Source organism: Hippopotamus amphibius, chromosome 7 (genome assembly GCF_030028045.1).
Source record: "Hippopotamus amphibius kiboko isolate mHipAmp2 chromosome 7, mHipAmp2.hap2, whole genome shotgun sequence".
Classification (NCBI taxonomy): Eukaryota; Metazoa; Chordata; class Mammalia; order Artiodactyla; family Hippopotamidae; genus Hippopotamus; species Hippopotamus amphibius.
The window spans coordinates 79,249,830-79,272,335 of NC_080192.1; the positions used below are offsets into that span (position 1 = coordinate 79,249,830).

At 44.3% G+C, this 22,506-nt stretch overlaps 1 protein-coding gene across 50 annotated transcripts in view; it reads left to right on the forward strand.

Moving 5' to 3' along the window:
* MAP4K4 (mitogen-activated protein kinase kinase kinase kinase 4) overlaps nucleotides 1-22,506 on the forward strand; it is a 173,135-nt gene that overhangs the window by 71,586 nt on the left and 79,043 nt on the right. For all 50 annotated transcript variants that reach the window (XM_057742592.1, XM_057742594.1, XM_057742593.1 and 47 more), the window contains exon 3: nucleotides 10,990-11,046. In XM_057742592.1, the coding sequence (XP_057598575.1) occupies nucleotides 10,990-11,046 (57 nt within the window). The remainder of the gene's footprint in view (nucleotides 1-10,989; nucleotides 11,047-22,506) is intronic.

Below are 22,506 nucleotides of genomic sequence, written 5' to 3' on the forward strand. Positions count from 1 at the left end.
CACGTCACCACTGTGGAGGCTGGCACAGGACCTGCGTGTTGCCTGCAAGCCGCCGGGGAGGCCACCCCGGCCGGGGGAGGGCTGGTGGCCCAGCCTGTGTGCCTGTGCGGCTGTTTCTCTGCGTAGGTCAGTTCTGTCTCTCGAGGTCCTGCAGGGCAAGTCATTCATCACCTCCTCCGGCGCTGCCCAAATGACAGGGTACAGGAGAGGCCTCCCTGACCACCCAGGATAAAATAGCAACCTCCCGCACCCCCGGCACGCCCTCTCCTCGCTCCGCTAGGTTTTTCCCTAGAGCCTTTTTTTTTTGGGTAAACCATCAGTGGATTCACTTGTGTGTGGCTTGTGTCCCCCTCATAGCATGAGAGCGCAGACCTCACCTGCTTGGTTCCTGGTGTGTCTCTGGTGTGCAGACCCGTGCCTGGTGACCCACAGTGCCGGCCTGGGGGGCAGCTCAGAGCCATTGACATTTCATGGTGAGATGGCCATGCTTCCGGGAAGTTAAGGGACTCATTCAAGGTCATAAATCTGTTTAGTGGCTAAGTGAGCAGTTGACTCAGATGATCAGAATTTGTTTTTACTTGTAAGGTCATGGGTTTAAAGCAAAAGTTGGTGTATTTGTGGCTTGACGAGTTTCAATTCAGTGTTGCCTTTCAGTTCTGTAGGTTAATTTTGGATGCTTGTGGGCTGTAGGTTGAAGATAATAACTGCTGTGGAGCAGCAAGTCCTTTGACAGATTTGTCACATCGAAGGGTTGATGAAAGGGAAGGTGGGCTTGGGCTGAACCATGGGCAGAGCTCTGTGTCCCAGGGAGGAAAGAGTGGTGCTTGAGAGGGTGGTGTGGATGTATCATTTCAGGTGAGGGGTCTTGTCAAGTGGAACCTCAAAGGGAAACTTTCTAAAGATGGGTTTTCTCTTTTGCCTCTTTTTAAAGGAGGAATAGGGGAATTAGGACTAATGAATGAAATATCTAAAGCCTATTCAGCACAGGCAAATTAGGAGTTGTATGTAGAACAAATCTTTTACCTCTTTTTAGGAAGAAGAGTGGAGTTATGAATATTGAATGAAATAGCTTACGAATTTTTAGCACAGGCAAGTTGAGTTGTATACAGACTTTGGAAACCAGAAGGAAAACAAACACTGCCCCTAGAGACCACATGCCAGGGAAGAATTATGCCTTCCAACTGTGCCAGTGCCGAAGACACAGCAGCGGAAGTGGTTCAGGTTCAGAAACCAGGTTATTCTTGTATTTAGAAATTGTTTAGTAAGACATAGAGCTGCATACCGTCTGACTTTATATGAATACTGCAAATATCTCCAGATTCAAGGGCAGTGTTATTTTTAGAGTCAGCTTCTTGAGGGGCTGAGGAAAAGTAAGGAACAATTTGAAAACCTTAATTGAAGGTTGGGTTGGTGATAACTAGGAAGGATTCTGGGTGGATCAGGAGCCCAGAATGGAACAAGGGTCCCTTGCATCACTTAATCTCTTGCCTTTTGACTTGTGTCTGAAACTTTTAACCTTTCACTCTAAGCCAACTAGAAGAGCTCAGTTTCAGTGCTTTAACGATGCTTAAAGTGGTATTTTAATATTGAAATTGCTCTGTGGGTATAATTCTGAAAATTGAGTACATTGAGAAGTCTCGGGGAGAAATGTAGGAAAACTTCTTGGAGGGGGAGGGGATGAGTGGTGGGAGGAGGAGGAAGAAGGGGACACACAGAATCCTGTCTCATCTTTTGTTCTGGGTAAGTGGTCAGCCACTGTAATGAGCAAACTTCTTATTAAGATTCACCATCTTATGTAAGCTGCCTCCTGGAGCCCGGTGCTGTGTCCACTGCTCTGGCTTCACGGTGGTTGGTGGTGTTTAGCCCCTGTTGGTTATGTTTTAGTGTAACACTCATTTCCCCAGCTGCTTTCCCTGATTCTTACCTCCTCTTTTGAGAAATTCAAGAATTAAAACTACGTAAAAAAGTAAAGATAGGATTCCCTAATTTGGTATAGGGGACTATGGTCACCCAGCCTGTTGCCGAGGGAAGGCTGAAGAGAGAGGAGTTCAGATTGAGAATTACATTGTAGATAAACACAGATCATTACTCTTGCAATAATTCAAGTAATGGAATGTGGTATATGGCTTGGTTTTGAAATGAGTGAGAAAATATGTCAATATTTAATGTATCAATATCTAATTTTATATCTATATACTCGATATACGTATATATTGTGCTGTTAATTTGCATAGGTCTCAAGAGCAAAATTCTGGTTGTATATTTTAGTTGAAGTCTGAATGAATAAACATTTAGTATTTTGTGGTAGAGTTTGTATAACTAGGTTTATCATTCTCTCCCGGAAGGTTTCTCATGTTGGAGGGAAACACCTAGCGGCCCCTGGTCCTTTAGAGGACTGCTGCTTTTAAAGCTGGTCTTTCAGATGCTGTGACAAGTGACGCTGGTCCCATCTGTGGTCCTGCCGCACTCCCTCCACTCCAGTCATGGTGCTGTCCACCAGGACCAGGCCTGCTACCTGCTGTTGATTTTTTTATAGTTAACAGGCCCTACTGCAAAGTTGTTTTTACCCCCGTTTTACAGAGGAAGACAACAGTGTCCAGAAGAGGTTGAGGAACTGGCCCAGGGTCACCCTCAATGCGTGTTGGAGTGAATACGGCTTCCCTCCTGAGTTCCTGACTCTACTGCCCCCTTTGGGCACCACTATGCAGTATTTAAACATCCTCATGTGTGAAATAAAGGAACTAAGGAAAAAAGTTTCTTATTTTTCTCCTTTAAAAATATTAGCACAAATTTTAATCATAAAAAAATTAATAATATAGAAAAGTAGAGAAAGGTGAGCTCATTTTTAGTAGCTTCTGACAGTCAGCAGATATGAGAAGAATGTATTTTATGTGCAGCTCTTGCTGTGAGAACTGTCAGTAGTGAGTGTGTGTTTCATGGGTTGTGTGTGTGTCTCCTTGGTCAGTTTTCTTTTATCCAGTAGTGCTGAATCATCACCTTCAGGAGGACAGTATTTGAATTTGTCTTGTCCAAGTCATATGATTGGATTTCAGATCTAGTGTTACCAGATTGGACAGCCCAGCTGTGGAATGTGGTGCCTTAGCTCATAGGCTAAGGTAGAAGAATAGCTTCATATGTAGGTTTGCCTCTAGTAAAAGGTTTGGAGATTTTTTTGTTATGTTAAACCTTTTGTTATTTTAAACTGAAATTGCTCAATCCAAATCAGTTGTGTTTTTCTGGTGACTAGAGGAAAAGGCAGTTAATTGCAAGTGTGTAATAAGTGGTAGCAATAGATGTTTGCAGAATCCGAAATCTCCATTGTTTTAGTTGCTTTGGTGTGAAGACTTGCCAGTACCTTTTCTTTTACTGTTAATGTGAGAATAGATATGCTGAGTTTTTTGTCCTTGTGTTTATGGGCCCTTTACTATTGGTGCTTCATAATTTGCTGGTCTCCCTCTTACAACGTAGTTCCTCACACTTGATGCCGCAGCCCAGACACTGGCTCACATGCAGAGCTGCTGCCTCCTTGGAAGGGGCACTGTCCCTTTTAATGCAGCTTCACCAGGTGTCTTTATAAAGCTGCCCACCCACTGCCCAGACACACACACCCACACACCCACCCACTGCCCAGACACACCCTCCCTCTTTGAGGGAATCTCTCCTAAGCGCTCAAGGCAGTGCCTCTTCCCTCGGGCCCTTTCATTCACACACCTATCCAGGTTGTCTCCACTTCCCAACGGAAGAGGATGCTTGCTGCAGGGATAGCTCACCTAGCTAGCTGGTACTTAGCTTGCTGTCTGGTCCCCCCGCCCCCAGTCTGTTCTGGAACACAACCAAAAGTGACAGAACAGGCATGCAGAGCCCAGATGACTGGGCCCTTTCTTTGCTGGAGTCAGAATATTACTGCCTGACGTAATATTCCCTGCGGCTGTCACTTAATTGCAAGGACAGGATGGTAACTGATGTTCATAATGATTTCCCTGAGCCATTAAGAAGAGCATCTTTAATGTACTCAAGATTTCAGGCTTTCGAAAGATTTCCATCCAGATTGGTCTCTTCAAAAAAGATGTGGTGCATAAATTATTTCACTTTTACTACCTAACTCAGCTGTGCAACAAAAAAAGACTCATTCATTGGGGGTCGGCCCTGGGTAATGGGTCTTACCCTGCTGTTGGTTTTGGCTGTTTCATTCTTAGTAGAAGTTAAAAGTCTGCACGTTCTCTGCTATGGAGGCATACATTTCTTTAGAGGGAGTGATGTTCTAGGGAAGGCAGCTGCAACCTAAGAAAGGCAGAATTCTATATGGAGGCCTTTAATTTTAAGCACTTCAGGGAAGAGAAGCTCGGTTTTCTTATTTCTTGATCTCACAACATGTGCATACTCCTGTGCTTTCTCTGTCTTGCTGCCCATCCTCAGCCCTGAACATGGAACAGAGGGAGAAGCCGATGAACGAACCTTGATTATAGTAATAAATGGTGGTTACGAGGATAAAGTGCCCGCCTCACACTGGGCCTGGGCTTTGGAGGATTGTGATGAGAAAGCGTGTGTCAGTGGGATCCTGTCGTCCTTATTCCTGCTCTGGTGTCCGGAGGCGCTTAGCAGGCTGAGTTCCTTCCGGAAGTGCTCTGAGCTGTCTCTCTCCCAAATTAATTACGTGGTGCCTTATCTTAGATGGCTCACGGGGTGCTGTCTGGGTAATATGCCTTCTTCTTCTTGTTACATTTGGGATTTTTTATGAACACTACCTGGAGAAGAACACTCATGAGTGGGGTCTGGTTTTGGGGTTTACAGTGCAGAACCAGGTAAGCTGGTCTTTGCCTTTAGGGTGGCTGGATGTGGAGCCTTAGAAAGCAGTCAGTGCATTGCGCAGTGTCGAGCTTTATACCATCCATCACATGGTCAGGTAGGTTTCACGTTTGCCCTTTTAAGTAAGGACATATAAGGGGGAATTATAATTGAAATTAAATAATTTTTTAGGTTTTAGGTTCACAACAAAATTGAGAGGAAGGTACAGAGATTTCCTATATACCCCTGTTCCCCCTCATGCATATAACCCTCCCCCATTATTAGCACACCCCCGTCCTCCCCCCGCCCCGGTCAGAGGGATACAGTTGTTAAAACTGATGAACCTGCATTGACACATCGTAATCACTCACTTTACATTAGGGATCACTCTCGGTGTTGTACATTCTGTGAGTTGGGACAGATATATGGTAACATAAATCCATCATTATAGCATCGTACAGAGTATTTTCACTGCCCTAAAAATCCTCTGTGCTCTCTGCCCTAGTCATCTCCCTTCCCCAGCTGGAATGTTTTAAGTTAAACTGCGAGTGCTGTGAGTGAGATATCTGGGTTGCAAGAGGATTGACAGACCAGGCTTCGCTGACCCACCACATGGTCTCCTTTTAGCTCTTTGGGTTTACTTTTTCACCTGTAACATCAACCATTTTGATGAACTAGGCTTGCCTGTCCTTTAAGCTTTTGGACATTTCAGAACATAGTCATATATTTTTGTGATGAATATAATTGACATTTGTTAGAACTCATTTGTTACGAATCTAACCTTCCCACACCAAAACCCCAGCTAAGACAATGAGTGCATATCTTTATGGTAATAAATACTATGTAGTCTAGAAAGAATGTGAGAACCTTGAATTTGGGCTTTTTCATATAAGCGTGGAGAAGCAATTTTCACAATTCAGAATGCATGAGAATCACTAGAGACAGACTGGGTTAAAAAGTCATGGACTCCTGCAGTCCCACTTCCAGAGTTCCCACGTTTGGGTCTGAATCATTGGGTTCTCCCTTTCCCTGGCCTGGTGATGTCTGCACACGTGTCCCTTTCTGGGATTTGGTGACGATTTGCAGCTCAGATCTCAAGGGGTCCACCAGCTGTCCCCTGAAATCTTCCGGGCGACCAGGCAGTCCTCGCAGGCCCCGCTGCAGCCCCCACAGGGGTCTCCACCACTGGCCCCACAGTGATGTCCTTCTGACTACACCTTTAAAGGCACTTTGTGTCACCCAGAGCAGCTGGCTTCACCCTGTTCTGTCTCCTAAGTGTTTCTGCTACAGAGTGCGTTGTTTCTCTGTCACTGTGTAACGCTACTTCTTGTGGACTGGTTTGCAGCCTCTCAACCACAGCTTCCCGAAGGCAGGGGTGGTGGGCTCTCCCCTCACCATGCAGGGTGTGTCCTGGCCCCTGGTTAAGTGCAGTCTGCCCTCTGCTTACTGCAGTTGGTATTGATGGGCTTTGCTCTTAAGCAAATAGCCAGTTTCAGGCAGCTAATCCGAAAAGTTTTCTTTCAAGTTAAACTCAGTGGAAAGCAAAAGCATTCTGATCTCCATTATTTATTGAAAGAAAATTTGTGAGATGAAGAAACAAACAAAAAGCCCATTTTCAGTTTCTGAAAGCCATGGATGAGGAGCTCGGACTGTGCTCACACACCTTCACATTCCCTCGAGAATTCCTTTGGGCTGTTCTTTCATTGACTTTTCCTGATTTCTCATGGGAGAGAAAGGTCAGGGATTGAAAGTCAGTTTTTACTGTTGGCAACTGCATTGCTGTGTTTGATTATAATCACTTAAGATATTGAAGTTGTAGAATCGTATCCTTGGCAGCCCCTGTGGAGGTTGGTTTAATAGGACATTTGTGCTTGTGGTCATGTCTCTTTGAAGGTCCACAGCCTGGTGTAGGGGAACAGGTCTGCGTGTGAGTCCTAAGCTGGTTAACTTAATCCTCTCAAAGCCTCACTTTCTCCATCTGTAAAATAGGGATAATGGTACCTACGTTGGGTTGTGTGAGGGGTAAAGGACAACACTTACAGAGCGCTTTGTTCACTAAATGTCCCATGAGTGGGGCCGTCCTGCTGCCCACTTGTGTCCTGTTCTCATAGCCTGTCCCCAGGTGTCCCCAGCACTGTGCTTGCGGGAGTTCAGGCTGTGAGCGTGCACCCCTCTGGCTTGTCGGGGGCGGGGGGGGGGGGAGAAAATACCTGTCATTCCTAAGGTGTGTTTACCTACTGTATGGTGTCACACACTCAGGAGATTCCCTTCTCTAACGTTCCCTCTTAAGATTCCTCTTGTGAATGAGACCCCAGAATTTGCCTCCTAGGGAGCAAAACCACATGTATTTTAATGGAGTTATTGGGGTTTTAGATAAAGATTATGCAGCGTGAGTTAGCTGCCTAGTGTTTGGCGGTAGTAGAAAATCAGGAAAATGGGATCATCACCATCTTTTTCTCTTGGGGCTTAAAAGCTTCCCTTGAACGCTGTTCCTTCTGCCGTTGGCTCCTCTCTGTGGCTTATGGACAGACTTCATTAGAGGCAGACAGACAGGCTGCCACAGTGCCCTGCATCTTAAAACCATGTGGTGGTGTTTTTTCCCTTGGAACTTGTGTCATAAATGTAATACGTACTTGCAAATGCAAAGTGGCAATTTTGACTCAGAAATCTGGAGGGGAGTTGAAAATTAAGGCATTTTCTATAGCTTGGATGTCTGCCAAGGGTAGTTTGAGTTTCCCTTTTAAAAAGAGAAACATGCGTTTTCCTCATTTAAAGACTGAAAAGGAGTCAGGTGCTACGAAATTTACTCCTTTGCACACAATCACACACCTATTAATACTCAGTGCATTCGGCTGGAGTTTTCCTCCTCAGATTGTTTTGTTGGCCCTTTTGGTTCCTTGATACAGAGGTGGCCCATCTCATCACATAGGCTATTTACTTCTGTTAGTTTCATGTTCAGAGGTTTTCTTTTCTTCTTCTTGAAAAAAAAAAAAAAAAAAAAGAGAGGTACATTATTTCAGCACTCCACTGTGTTGGCTAGCCTTTGGAAAATAGAAATGGGCTGGCATTGACTGGGTTTGAGATAGTTGCAGATGGAATTAGGGACAGGGACGGGGAATCAGCGTGGCTCTCTGGTTGAGGGAAGTGGAAGACTGTCCCCTGGGTGCTCCCTGCGTGCCAGAGGTGACATCTGGGTGTGGACACCGTGCACTTTATTTATAGCCTGCCATATTCTAAAAGGGACTTTAGGTCCCTTAACACACTGGATCCCACAGGGACCTTAGGAAGCTCATAGAAGTTATTAAGCAGCTTTTCCAAGGAAATGCAGCAGTGAGGAGGTAGCAGAGGAATGGGAGCCCAAGGCTGCCTGAGTCCCAGATTCTTCCACTAAATTACCTTGATTCTTAGAAGGGAGGGAGGCAGAATTCTTAGTTTCCTTTTTTAAATTTAAACTCAGATGGACCTAATTCTGGAAGACCTGGTGTGTGTTAAATGAAGGCTTCTGTCTTTGCATGGTCTGTCCTCCAACACAAAAGTAATGATTTGTCATTAGGTCCTAATTCCATTGTCCCTCAGTGAGGGAGACCTCATGTTGCATGTGAACACGTAGAGTGAACCCACGACCCTCAGCTTTCACACCGCTGTCACTCTGCTGAGGCTGAAGAGTACACGGTGGCCTTGAGATCAGGTATCAGGGAGAGAAGGAAGATGGCTCAAGGACATGAACATCGGGGAGGCTTTCCCATTGGCCTGTGGCTTTTTCTGACCTGTGAGGATCAGGTGCTCAGAAGGCCCCCCTCACCCCCATCTCACTGACATGCTCCCACCTCACCACCTGCCTTCTTGAAAAGTGGGAGAGCTGGTCAACTCTTGTGACATGTTCTCTCATCACTTAGTTCCATCAGCGAGAAGTCTGCTGTAGTAATTTGGACATAACCTCACTGTAGGAAGAGTGACGGGCATGTGTTTCCAGATCTGAGGGCTGACCAGGGGTGAAGGAGCTGAACTTTATGTCCCTTACATGGAAAGGCCTGGAGGGTTATTTTGTCCTCTTAAGTTCAGCTCTTTCTTCTCAGATTCTAGGAAGTTACACCTTGGCTTCAGGACTGCATTACCCATAATAGTCACCTATTTGCTTGAGTCTCTGCTAATAAATCCATCTTCTGTCTCGGTGGAGGGAAACAAAGTCCAGCTGTATTTTATCACCAGGGTTGCAGTTGACCTGTGCCACGCGCTATGCTTTGCCCCTCTGTTGTTCTTACCGACACCCCTGTGATGTGGGCAGCACTGTCACCCTGCTGATGGGGGATGGAGGCCCCCCAAGTGGAGGAGGTGTCGGGTGGGCACACCCTGGTGCCCAGGCTGAGCTGGGTGCTCTGTCGTGCAGCTGCAGAGGGTCATCGGCTCCACGTGTCTGTGTGAGCACGGCTGTAGATGCCGTACTTAGGAGGGACTGAGCTTCCAGAGCCCAGAACCCACAGGCAGAAACTTGAAACGAGCGAGTCAGAGGTGGACACATCCACAGATGCTGAATGTTGGACGGACAGGTAGTAAATCCTGGCTGTAAGAGCCGGAAATGTGGGGCCCAGGTGCTGTAAGCAGATCACTGTTTCCTGACACACGGTTGGTCCCCCCGTCTCTGAGATGGGGCTGCTCCATGTGTCACTTGTCCCCTCAGGTCACATCATGCACTGTGTGAGGACAGACAGACAGGACGACGTTTCTTTTAGGATTGTGGGTCACCCAGCTGTGAGCAGGGCAGGCTGTCCCCCAGGCTGTGCGGGATGCAGGGGAGTGTGATGGGACACGAGGGGGTGGGGGCGGTGAGGCTGGGAGGCTGAAAGGGCACTCGGGGACTGGCAGGGGGGGCCAGGTGACCAGGCGGGAGGCTGGGCTCCTGGGACTGGCCCACGTGGGGTCCCCCGCCTGCTGCAAAGGTGGGGCTTCTTCAGATGTCTGTGGATGCTGGGATGGGCCGCCCTTCTGAGCACGGTGGGGGCTCACGTGGGGGTGGGATGGGGTGTCTGCAGGTGGCCAAGGCTGGAACGAGGTTCCAGGCTTATGAGCTTTATTTGTCCTACTTCCTCGTATCTAGGCTGTCTTGCCGCCCTGCTTGGTGAGCTGCTGGGCCGGCACTGGACCCCATCCCTCCGTGACCACAGAGAGTTGAGAGACAGTCATAATTCAGTGTCATTTTCATGGAATTGTTTTGTCCGAGTTGTAATTTGAGTCCCTGCCCAAGCTTTCCAGAATAAATGGAGAGCTTTCCTCAGGTTTCAAGTTCCAAAGTTCACAGCGCTTTCCATCTGAGGCCACAAGCAAGGCGAAGGCTGCTCTTGGAAACTCTGGGGATGCGCCTTCTGTTTCACATTTGTGGCAGCAGGACCATTTTCCATAAAGCCTTAAGGGGATGGTGCTCACGATGTCAGGGTAGCTCTTTGTTGCTCGCCTGAGAGATGCCTGGCGGAGCGTTACCCAGGGAGGGTACAGAGGAGTAAGGTGGATGGGGATGACATCCCTCGCCCCTTGTCTGGGGGAGGGGACAGGAAAGTGGTGTCACGCTTGTTTGAAATGCTCGTGATATAAATGGACAACCAATGTTTAGGTCCTAGGCTGGGAATTATGACACAGCAGAAAGACCACTGTCTCTCTCTGCCCCCTGTCTCTGTGTGTACCCCCTTTATTCTGAGAAATTAATGCTCCAGCCTTCCTGCATTGGGATCACAAGAAAGCTTTGAAGAAGACGCTTAGTGTAACTTGTAAAATCGAGTACTGGGTATTGGGGGTACACGAGCGGAAAATGACTGTTGCCATTTTTGACAATAATATCTAGGCTTTTTGGTCATTTCCTTCATCTGGAATGTTGAGAAGGAAAGACTGGTCAACCTGAGGTATGGAGGAAAACATTTAAGTCATTCAGGTTGAGAGGTAATGATATGTAAATAAAATGCCAGGAAGAAAGAGGAAATTGATTTCTTTACCAAAACTTGTTTGTTCTGCTAATTGTTTGGTTTGTTGAGTGTAGTTCACGAGTCTTACAAACCAATAAAATCATATTGTTCTATTGGAGAGCACAGGGCTCTTTCATCATCACTTTTTGGGGCAGAAATACAGAAGAGGTGATTTGTCGAAACTTCAGCCGATCTGTTCTAATGATTATGCAGAACAGCTGTGCCCATTACCTTTCCTTTTTCTGTTTTCCAGGGTCGACATGTTAAAACAGGTCAGCTGGCAGCCATCAAAGTTATGGATGTTACCGAGGTAAGATTGGGTCACAAGTGTTCTTAAAGAAATCCTTAGATAAAAAACAAGGATCCCCCTGTGCCTCCAGGCCCCCATTTAAGAGGAATTGTTCTGTTTGGAGAATCAATCTTGAGCAAATTGCCCTCATGTGACACTGTGGGTTCAGAAGGACCAGCAGACAAGCTGGCTTACATTGTTGCAGATGGGCCCCAAGTAACTGAAGAAGCAGTAGCATTTTCTTTTAAAAAAAAAAAAAAAAAAAAAAAAAAAAAATCACATCTGAGTGATGTCATCCTTGGCAACATAATGGACCATAATTGGAAACATCTTCTCTAATGGAAAATTGAAAAGATTTGAGAAGGGATCCACGGAGGTCACATGAGTAGGGAGGTTGAGGGGGTGGGTGGGGGAAAGCTTCTCTGGGGTATTAGGCCACATTTGGGCCATTTCTTTTATTTTTAACATGGGGAAAGAAAACAGATCCAGCCAAGTTCCCAGAGGTTTGAAAACAGAAACATCTGCTAGAATGCTGAGCAGATTGTTGGCAAAATTTAGTAGCAAAAAATAGTTCTTGAAATGGTCACATGAGGATTTACTGTGTAGCTTTAGATGGGAAAGAGGAGACGTTAACTCTGATGAAAGGTAAGTGTGTGCGTGTGCATATATGCATGAATCCACATTTATTTATAAAAAAAATAGCCGTGGGTTATAATCAGCCAAATCCATCTTAGTTTAAATTATTTTCACTTGAGATTTTACTTTATCCTCTCATGGTTGCTTCTGACTTGCCTAATTATGAGTAAGATTTACATCATATGTCACAGATTCTAGAGTGTTAACCAGCAACTTTGGGGATTTGGGATATCTTTAAATCAAGCCGTAATCTCCCCAGGTCTCGGGTCTGTTGAAGGAGAAAATGGCTAAACTTGGTGTCAGGTGTGCAGTTGATCATCTAGAGCAGCGGTCCCCTACCTTTTTGGCACCAGGGACTGTTTTCATCCCTTCTCCACCCTCTTCTCCCCTCGGTCTCTGGTAACACACTCTTTGCCATCATGCATGTTGTTTTAGTAAGAATTAGAAAACGTTGTCTCTGGACCACAGGGCAGTGGGTGAAGATGTGACATTTTATGTGGTGGCTGCTCTCTTTTCTCTGTCATTTTTTGGAATGGAAAGGTACCATTGCTTGGCTGGCCAGGAGATTCTTATAACTTCCTGAGCGATTCTGTTGCATTCTAGTGATCCTGTTGGATTCTTTTCAGTTAAATGCTAATTTGAAGATTACAGAGCAGTGAAGGAGCGCAGATTCTGACTTACTGTGATTTAAATACCACAGTCCGTTATTGATGAAGTGCCCTTTAAATGGACCGATCGGGGCCCTTCCCGCCAGGCCTCTGTTCACCCTTCTGTGCGGGTGGCTGGTGGTGCAGCTGGGTCCTCTGATAGTTATCCGCACGCTCCCTGACTCGGTTACTGACAGCCTTGGGGTATCGTTTTAAACGTAATCTTTGGGAATTCTATGACGCATTTGCCAGCCCTGAGGTTTGAGGTTCTTTCCTAGCTTCAGCACATGCTACCCTGGCTAACACGCTGCTGACATTTCCAAGGGCATTGAGGTGAGCTTGTCTGCTCCGTTGGATGTCCTGTGCAATGTGCGATCATTGTTTATTAAAAAAAAAAAAAAAGTGTAAAATATGTGAAAGTAAAAACGCATGTTAAATCCTCATCCTCCCCCCCCCCCCGTCATCACTGTGGGGGCCCTGGTGCATTTGCTCACCATCATCTCCGTGAGCATGGCTGTACACGTACCCGTGGGTGTAATGGCCACTTTTGTGTGAGATGCACACAGAAGGTATTTCCTTGCCTGAAAAAATCAGGCAGTGTTGGACAAATGCATTTTCAAGACTTCTTTAAAAATAATTATGCAAAACCCTTGTGTGCAGGTAAAATGAAAACCAGATGGTGAGTCTTCAGAACAAAACACAAACCCAATCAGCCATTTATACTGTATTGGCCTCTCAGTAACATTTCTTGTGTCCTGTTCTCACGCAGCGACCTCTCTACAGAGTGACCTTGGTGCTGTAGCTTGGGTCACACTCAGCGCCCCGAGCAAGTGTGATGGTGGGTGGAGAACTTGTGCAGCAGGCACCCCACCCTTCACATTAAGAACCTGCCTCTCAGCTTTTCTTGCAGAGTTGTGGGCATTGGCCGGTGGGACCTGGGCGCAGGAGGGAGAGGCTGGCAGGAGGGGCTGTTGGAGCGGGTTCTAGAATACTGGAGTGCAGGATGCTGCGTGGTTTCGGACTCAGCTGTTTCACCTCAGGAGCAAGAAGGTATGGATGCTTACCCTTAGGAAGAATCACGGACGCATCCTGCTGGCTGAGCCTATTCCTTAGGTGAAATCGAGAGGCAGTGACCATGCTACTGGTTATTCCTCAGGCTCTGAAGGCCAGAGGAGCAGCAGGTGTGGGGAGGAGCTGGCGGGGTCGCTCTGCCCCCAGCTGTCAGCTGTCAGCTGCCCTGAATAAATGTGCTCCAGGCCAGCTGCCCGAGTCTGTTTCACCTGCTTCACTTGCTTATGTGACCCTGGAAAACAAAGCAAACCGAGAATTCACGTTTCACCCTGGGGTGAGGGGCTGTCTGGGAAACTGAGAGGTCTGGAAGGGAGGCATTTATTTGCTCGAGATGTACAAATGTCTTTATGCTTCTTCTTGGGCTTGAACTATTTTGAGAATTGATTTTCTTTAGGATTTTGAAGGTTTCTTTTTGAAGAAAGCGTGTCATTTAACTGGTTGGTTGTGGGAAGGGCTGAAAAATGTGTTCCAACTGGACAAGACCAGGACATGAGATCCATAATGTGTTGTTTCTGCAGAAAAGTGTGTAGGGAGACCCCTTCTATCCTGCACCCAGTTTCCCCCGGGGGTAACGTCTCACGTAACTATAATACAGTGTCACAACTGAAGTTGTGCACAAAACAAAGCCAGGTGAGAATTTGACCTGGACTCCAATGTTAGACTGTAGCAGATATGTCTGCCTGCATGGGCTAGAGCCAAGGCAGCCACAGGAAGTTGGCACTGATACAGTCCACAGAGCTTTTTCAGATTTCCTCAGTTTGACGTGTATGGGGGGGGGGCGGGGAGGGTGTGTGTATATGTGTGTGTGATGCGTTTTGAGGGATGTTTGAGTTGGTAGTTTGAATTCTTGATAGCACCTTCATTTTCATCTTTGTATCTTGATGTCAAGTTTGTTTTATTCCCAATATGCATAAGAGACTGAGAGTTTGTTTCTTGCAGTTGGGGTATCCCATTGTTTTTATTTAACACTCTGCAAGGTATAAGAAAAGAATGAATTATCTATAGATCAGTAATTCTCAACTTGGGGTCCATAAACTCTTTAAGATTTGTTTCTGAGAATTAAATTTTATGTTTTCATTTTAATAATTTCCCCCCAACATTTTATTATGAAAATGTTCATAATTACAAAACTGCTCAGAAAACGAACACTCTCTACCCTTCACTAGATTCAGCATCTGTAAACATTTCATTTGTGTGTGGGTACATGTGTATTGTTGTGATACCAAGATGCTTCACTTGTGAACACTTGAGCACACGCCTCTTAAAATGCAGTCATAATCATAATACCACCTGAAAGGATGAATAATTTTAGATTGTCACCTAATGTTGATTTCAGATATCCTCAGTTGTGCCAAGAAAGTTTTTTATGACCATTTTTTCCCAGTCATAGTCAGATGGAGGTTTGTGCATTGCATTTGGTTATGTTATCTCTTTAAGATCTTTTTAAAAAGTTGAAGTATAGTTAATTTACAATGTTGTGTTAGTTTCAAGTGTACAGCAAAGTGATTCAGATATATATTGTTTTTCAGATTCTTTTCCGTTATAGGTTATTATAAGATATTGAGTATAGTTCCCTGTGCTATATAGTAGGTCCTTGTTGTTTACCTGTGTTATATACAGTAGTGTGTTTATGTCAATCCCCAGCACCTAACTTATCACCCCTCCACCCTACCCCCTGCCCTTTGGTAACTGTAAGTTTGTTTTCCATGTCCGTGAGTCTTTTTGTTTTGTAAATAAGTTCATCTGTATTGTTTTTTTTTAGATTCCACATATGAGTGATATCATATGATACTTGTCTTCTAACTTACTTCATTTAACATGGTAATCTCTAGGTCCATCCATATTGCTGCAGAGTGGCATATTTCGTTCTTTTTCATAGCTGAGTAATATTCCATTGTGTATATATATCCATTAATAGATGAATGGATAAAGAAGATGTGGTGCGCGCATGCACACACACACACACACACACACACAATGGTTAGCTTATCTCTTAAGTCACTTTTAATCTAGATGAGTTCTGCACCTGTTCCTCCTCTTTTTTTTTTTTAAATTCTCTTAAAAGAGAAATTGACTTTTGGAAGAGCCCAGCCAGTTTGGTAAAATACCCCGCATTCTGGATTTGTCTGATAGTTTTCTCACATTGTGCTTTAACTTGTTCCTCCTCCTATATTTCCTGTAAACTGGAAATTAGGTTAAGGCTTGATTAGATGCAGAAGTAATATTTTTTGGTAAGGGCACCACATTGGTGGCATTGGGCATGTCCTGTTGGGTGACCTCAGGGGGCACATCCATCCTGACTGTCCCAGTGTTAGTGAAGCCAGTTTGATCTCTTGATGGAGGGGGCTGCTGCAGAGTTCCCCACTGTCAAGGGGCACCCTTAGCTCTGCACTGGGAAGTAATCTGCAGGTTATACTATGTGAATAGTTATGATTGCAAAGGGATGATTTTCAGATTCTGTCTTCTAGGCTTTATTAGCTTGCATCCATCTGTAAAGAAGAGTTTCCTTTCTTACCTACTTCCCACCCTTTCTTGTCTTTCTTATTCTAGATATTGCTATAGACATGGACAATTTTATTTATTCAATGTGTTCCCATCAATTATAGCTGCCATTATTATTATTTAATGAAGTCATGACAGGTCTGGCTATGGGAGCTCTTTTAAGATTGCCTTCTATAGCCCTTTGACATGACCCCATTAGTTTTTGAGTATTTTCTTGTTTTTTGGCACAAGTAGATATTTGAGGCTCATCTTTCAGAATGTGGATCTCTTCCTCTGAGGAGCCTCAGTTCCTTTCAGTGGGAAGTGCATTTAGAAACCAGTATCTGGATGCTAAGTGTGCTCATTGCTGCTGAGGTTTTCTGCTTTTAGGCCCTTTCAGTAGATAGAGCTTGGGAATACATTTTTCAAAATCAGTTTTTCCTTAACTTTAAAAATCTTGTGTATTTTATATTTCTTCCTCTTTTCTCCTAAACTGAAAAATCTTGGTTCCTAATACAATAATACATTTACTTATTTGCTTTATCCGTCAGTAAATGTAAAATCATTTCAGAATTACAACAGCGTTACTGCTTATCAGTAGACATGGAGTGAAGTTTGATTTCTCTGAAGCTTTTTTTGTCCTTAGATTGTATTTGTGAAGGATTTACCGAGTGCTGTATTCAGAAGTTACTGGAAATACTAATTTCTCCATATGGTTTATCAGTTTGATATGTAGCTACTAGCTTTGGTTTCTGTTTTAATTCATTTATAGGTTTTCCTTTTTCTCCTGATTTAATTGTTGAATGCGTGCATCATTTACATGGTTCACAAGTCAAAACTATATAAAAAGGCGTATATTTCAAAAAACAATTTTGAACAGCTTAGGCTCGATCGTCTGCGTGATGGACCACCTTATACCCAAGTACTGCCATAAGTTCCGTGCCTTTGTGTTTGGTAATTGCTTTGGGCAAAGGAGGGCTAATCGTCTTGGGGTGGTGCAGAGAGAACAGAGGGGAACAATATGCAGTACTTTATGTCAGACAGAGATGAAACGGTGCCCTGTGGGATGATGCAGCTCATCACTGCCCCCAGTCTAGTCTTCTGGCTGGATTGGTCCCGTGGTCCATTGGTCCTTCTTTCACTAGGCTTTCCTGGCGTAGGATGGGATCAAAGTGGTAGATGCTCAAAGTGTGGTCTCCCAGAAGCTGCACCTGGGAATTTGTTAGAAACGCAGTGTCTCAGGCTGCATCCCAGACTCCTGCATCAGAAATGCTGGATTGGAGCCCAGAATTCTGAGTTTTAATAAGCCCACTAGGGGTTTCGGAGGCACCCTCAAGTTGGAAAACCCTTCTTTTAATGGACGCTGAGGAAAGAAGCCACCCCCTCACACCTGCAAGTGAAGGGTTCCAGCTCAGACACCGACACTTTGTACTCAGGAGCACGTTGCTAGTTAGATTTCAGGGACTAGAACTCAGATGTCTGATTCTCAGCTTACAGAACCTGTGAAGGTATTAACAGTTTCAAATGTCGGGTTCTCAGTAGGCTTAATGAGAGAGCTGATATGATCTGGACCCTAAAGGATGGGTGGATATTGCCTGTCAGGCCAGCCAGAGCAGACTTTCTTTTAGTCCTAACAACTGAGGTGTCGGTGATTGGTAATTGAGGCCTTTTCCTTGGAGGATGGGAAGATGCTGGGTCTGATGCTTGCTGGGGCAGGATGCTGGTTGGTGGGTTTTGGTGGGTGCCTTCCCTGCTTCTGGCACCCCACTCTTAGAGATGGGAGAGAGGAAGTTGGGTGAAACCTAGCCTGTGCCCGTGGTCAGACTGGGGAGGCAGGTGCCCCAGAAGAAGTGGCCCAGTGCTAAGCGTGTAGGTCACATCTGGGGAACGGGGCTTTGAGTGCTGTCTGAGCTGGGTCCACAGAGGAGGAGATGAATTCTTGCTCCCGGGGCATTCATGGCCTGGCAGGAGAGAGCAGACACACTTACTCCAGTGACAGAGCAAGGCCCCATGAGGCCTAACAGGTTCACCACTTTTCAGTTGCAGGGGAGCTCGATGTGATGAATGTGCTATTCATGTCTAGACTGAAGTAAGGACAGAAGGAAGGGAAGGAGAGGTCTCCGTGGACTGTGACCTACTGTTCCATCCTGCTGCTCCTCAGAGGCCAGTTAGATGCTGCAGGCCTCACAGCTTGGGCCTGGCTCCTTGTCCCCACCCTCCTGTGGCTCTGTCAGGCTGGCCATGGGACCGCGTCCCATCGTCAGGGGAGCAGTCAGTGCAGCAGTGTCTGCTGTCAGCTTCAACAGCAGGCTGTGTGCCCCCTCCTACAAATATTCTTTCCTTATCTTCTGTGTTTTTGCCTACCTTAGCAAACTACCTACTCTCTCTTAGCTGCTGAGAGAGAAACTAATGTGCCTTAAATAAATTTATTTATTTATTATTTTTGGTTGCACCAGGTCTTAGTTGTGGCCGGTGGGAGCCTTAGTTAGAGCTTGAGGGCTCCCTATTTACGGTTTGTGGGCTCCTTCATTGTGGCATGTGAACTTTTAGTTGAGGCATCCATCTGGGATCTAGTTTCCCGACCAGGGATGGAATCCAACCAGAGATCGAATCCGGGTCCCCTGCATTGGGAGTGCAGAATCTTAACCACTGCACTACCAGGGAAGTCCCTGGTAACGTCTAAGTTAATTTGAATGATCTTGATACTAGATTTCAGCTTCCTAATTTGGATTGTCTTCCCTTCTCAGCCTTTCTATAGATAAAGGTCATAAGTTGCAACTTTATTATTATTATTATTAATTTTAATGTTGGCATAAGGCAAGTCCTTGAAGAAAAGCTTTTAAAGTTAATTAGAAGTTGATTAAGCTTTGATTTATTTTAATTCAAAAATATGACAGTGATTTTGAGAACCAGTAGTCCCACTGTGTCCCTACCGATTGCACCCTCATTTTGAGAATCGCCTCCCTAAGAAGGCTAAGGTTTTTTTTCCCTAATCATCCCAGTGAAAATTTACAGTCTGCAAAATCTGCTCATGTACTGTATGTATATCTTTACCGCTTTGTACATAAAAGTGGTAGGTTTTTCCCTCCATCTCCTAAAACCACTTATCGTCCCCTTAGAGGGTGATGTCACCCCCATTGAGAACACCTGATGTAGAGTAAATAAACATGGACCTTTTATGAAAGAGCCAGAGTGCAATTTGTACTATTTCTAGTACTTCCTTTTTTTAAAAAAGTTCACTAGATACTAGAATTCATCTTCAGTGGTGAAGTGTAGAGTGGATGAAGTGAACTGGTATTTTTTAAGGACCGTGCCAGGCATCTCATTGGATGTGGTACAGGCTGGGCTGGAATTCACAGCTGGGTTTGAAACAATGCCCACCTCCCCTGCATCTACAGTAGATGGAAGAACAAAGGTGGGACTCAGACCACAAAACAGACTGACTGTAAAGCTTGTTCCTCTTTTTCTTTTTCTTTTTTAATTTAAATTTTATTGAAGTATAATTGATTTACAATGTGTTAATTTCTGATGTACAGCAAAGTGACTCAATTATGCATATATATATATATATATTCTTTTTCATATCCTTTCCCATTATGGTTTATCACAGGATATTGAATATAGTTCCCTGTGCTATACAGTAGGACCTTGTTGTTTATCCATTCTGTATCTAATAGTTTACATCTGCTAACCCCAAACTCCCAATCCTTCCCTCCCCCAAGCTTACTCCTCTTCCTTCTGAATTCTACTCTCCTTTACCTAAAAGTAATATGAGGTTAACTTAGGGTTAAGGCCAAAGTGCTCAAAAAATAGGTAACTGTCTGCTGGTGAGGGTGTGACAGTGAGATTTTGTAAAGAATTAGATTTTTTGTTTTTGTCAAGGATAGAGTGTATTTCTGTTTGGATTGATGTATTCTAATTTAAGAATGTAACGGGAACTTACAGAACAGGAAAATTCTGTTCTTGTGTAGTTCATAAGTAAATAAGTAGAGGAAGGTTAAGGCTAGGTGAGCTGTATACTTTAGATGGTGTATGTTTTTCACATTGAAAAGCCTTCATTTTAGGTACAGGTGACAACACGGTGTTTAGAAAGGTCAGAGTTCCATAGCTTGCTGCTGGAATAGCACCCCAGTCTTCTTTTCATTGCACTGTGGTATCTCCTAGCTCACTTGGGGAGCATAGCTGTGTGTCCTGTACTTGGGGTCTAACTAGTGCCAGGTAACCAGTCACAATGCCCAGTAAGTTGTAGGTACTCAAATCTTTGATGAATTGAACAGGGTATTCTGTTTTTGGTGGGCACTTGGAGAAACATGTAATAGATATACAGTATTGGTTTCATTGTCCAAGAAAATTATAATATATTGTTGCAATAGAGAACTCTTGGAGGTATGACCGTGTTTTATAGCATTCTCATTTTTTGTAATAAAAAAGTATAAAAATAACCATATGTTATGCATTAATCATAAATAAATAATAGTAAGACCTGCTCTTCACACTTGAATTTCATCCCTCTAGGAAAGAAAATAAAGGAGTCTCTTAAAATTACTAGTGGTTAGAAAGAGTGAGTACATTTCTGGCTTTTGTTTTTAGAATGGTCACTGAACTAATAAAAATGATTTATTTAGTTTTCTCCTTTTTCCTGTGAACATAAATTCGAGGCCTATAAATATTTTTCAAAGTGAATTTAGTTTATGAGCCTCATTGAAAGTCGGCTGCATTTATTTAATAGTTTCTTCCTGGCTTTTACTCTAAGACAGGGTCAACATCCTTTGGTAGACTAGGGCCTAGAGTTAACTTTAATAAAGCTTCAGTTTCTTCATTTGTAAAGTGAAATAATAATTCCTACTTCCTAGGCTTTTTTCAGAATTAAAATTATATAATAGATGTAGAGTTTCTAGCATATAATTTTTACATGGTAAATGAGGGTTTCTTTGTTACCTTCTCCTCATTAAAGATATTAAAATAACATAACTCATTGCTTTTGCTGAAGACTTTTGGACACACCCATCTGCTCTCCTGAGCAGCTGTTCTCTGACCTCTCCAGGTGGCCCTCCTCCTCTGTGACCTTCATCCCTGTAGGCTCCTGCCTCAGGTGGCTTCTTTGTCCCCTGGTGTAGTCACCACTTGTGTGCGGACTGTGAGCTTTTAACAGCTGCCTGGAGAGCAGTTTCCTCATGTTCGTTCCATGCTTATGTTATTCTGTACTGGGCTGTAAACTCTGGGGAGCTAACTGTTTTAGGATGCTCATAGCCTTTCCAGGCTTAAGACAGAGCCCGTCACATGGGTGGCGCTCAGCTTCTGTTTGCTGCCTCTGAAGAATTTCGTGGCAATTTTAAAGGAGAATTTCCAAAAGTGTTTTGAGTGCTGGCGAAAATATATGTGTGTGTGTGTGTGTGTGTGTGTGTGTGTGTGTGTATATATAGATTCCCTTTTATAACAAAAGAGACAGCCCTTATTTTAATATGTATTTTTTCTATTGCTTTGTGGGTTGAAAAAAGAAAGAACATTAAATTGGAAAATAAAAATATTATCACGCATTCTTACTGGAAATAAAAAGTATACATGGTTTTGGTCACATGCAGTTTGTTCATTGGGACTGGAAAGGGCACATGTCAACCGTGGTTTTTGGGCTTTTGTTTCTGTGTCTTTAAATGCTGTTCACGACGTTGCGCTAATTAATTCATTTAAACAATTACTAAACACTAAGTCTTTTTAATGCAGACTCTTTGCAGATGTAGGGTGGAATAGAAAGGTTAATTATGCTACAGAAGGAGCTATTCTTGATCTCTTGGTAAAATAAAACTTGCCACGAAAGGGCGCCCTTTGTAACCGTTGACGAGCACTCTCCAGGCAGATAGGGCTTCCACGTCACTTCATGAACCAAAGGCGTTTTTCTAAGGAAGACAAATAGTTGAACTAAGAAACAAATACCTAGCAATTTTTGTATGACCTAAATTGTTATTTTTAAAAATATGGACACTGTTCTTTAACAACCACATCCTCCCTCCCCACCGTTTTTTTTTTTTTTAATTTGGGGGCTGTAAATGCAAACTTTTATTATCTCGATACTTCCCTTCTTCCATTCCTAGCAAACTTATTAAAAAAGTTGTGCATTGGAGGTCTTTAAGACCATCCTCAGGCTTTATGATTCCCTAGAAGGACTCACAGGGCCCCACCTATAACTGCGCCCTCAGCTGTGACTTACAATCAGGGAAAGACAAAAAGCAGAGTCAGCAAAGGGAAGAGGCACTCGGGATGAGGTCTGAAAGAATCCAGGCACAAACTTCCAGGAGTCCTGTCCCAGTGGAGTCATGTAGGATGCGCTTAATTCCTGCAGCAGCGAGTTGTCCTAACACATGTGCAATGCTGTCCACCAGGGACGCTCCTTAGAGACACGGTGCCCCGGGTTTTATTTGGAGCTGGTCATGTGAGCACCCTCTGCCTGGCATGTATGTGAAATTTCAGACTCTCTGCAGGGAACTGGGTGTTCAGCATAAACCATGTCGTTTGTTCACAAAACCCAGGAACAGAGAGCCACTCTTCTCAGTCCCGGGATGGTAGGAACCCTCCCAAATCCAAGCTCTAGGTGCCAGCGCAGGGCAGCTCTGTGTGCTGGACACAGCTTTGCCCTCAGGTCTTTGCAGAG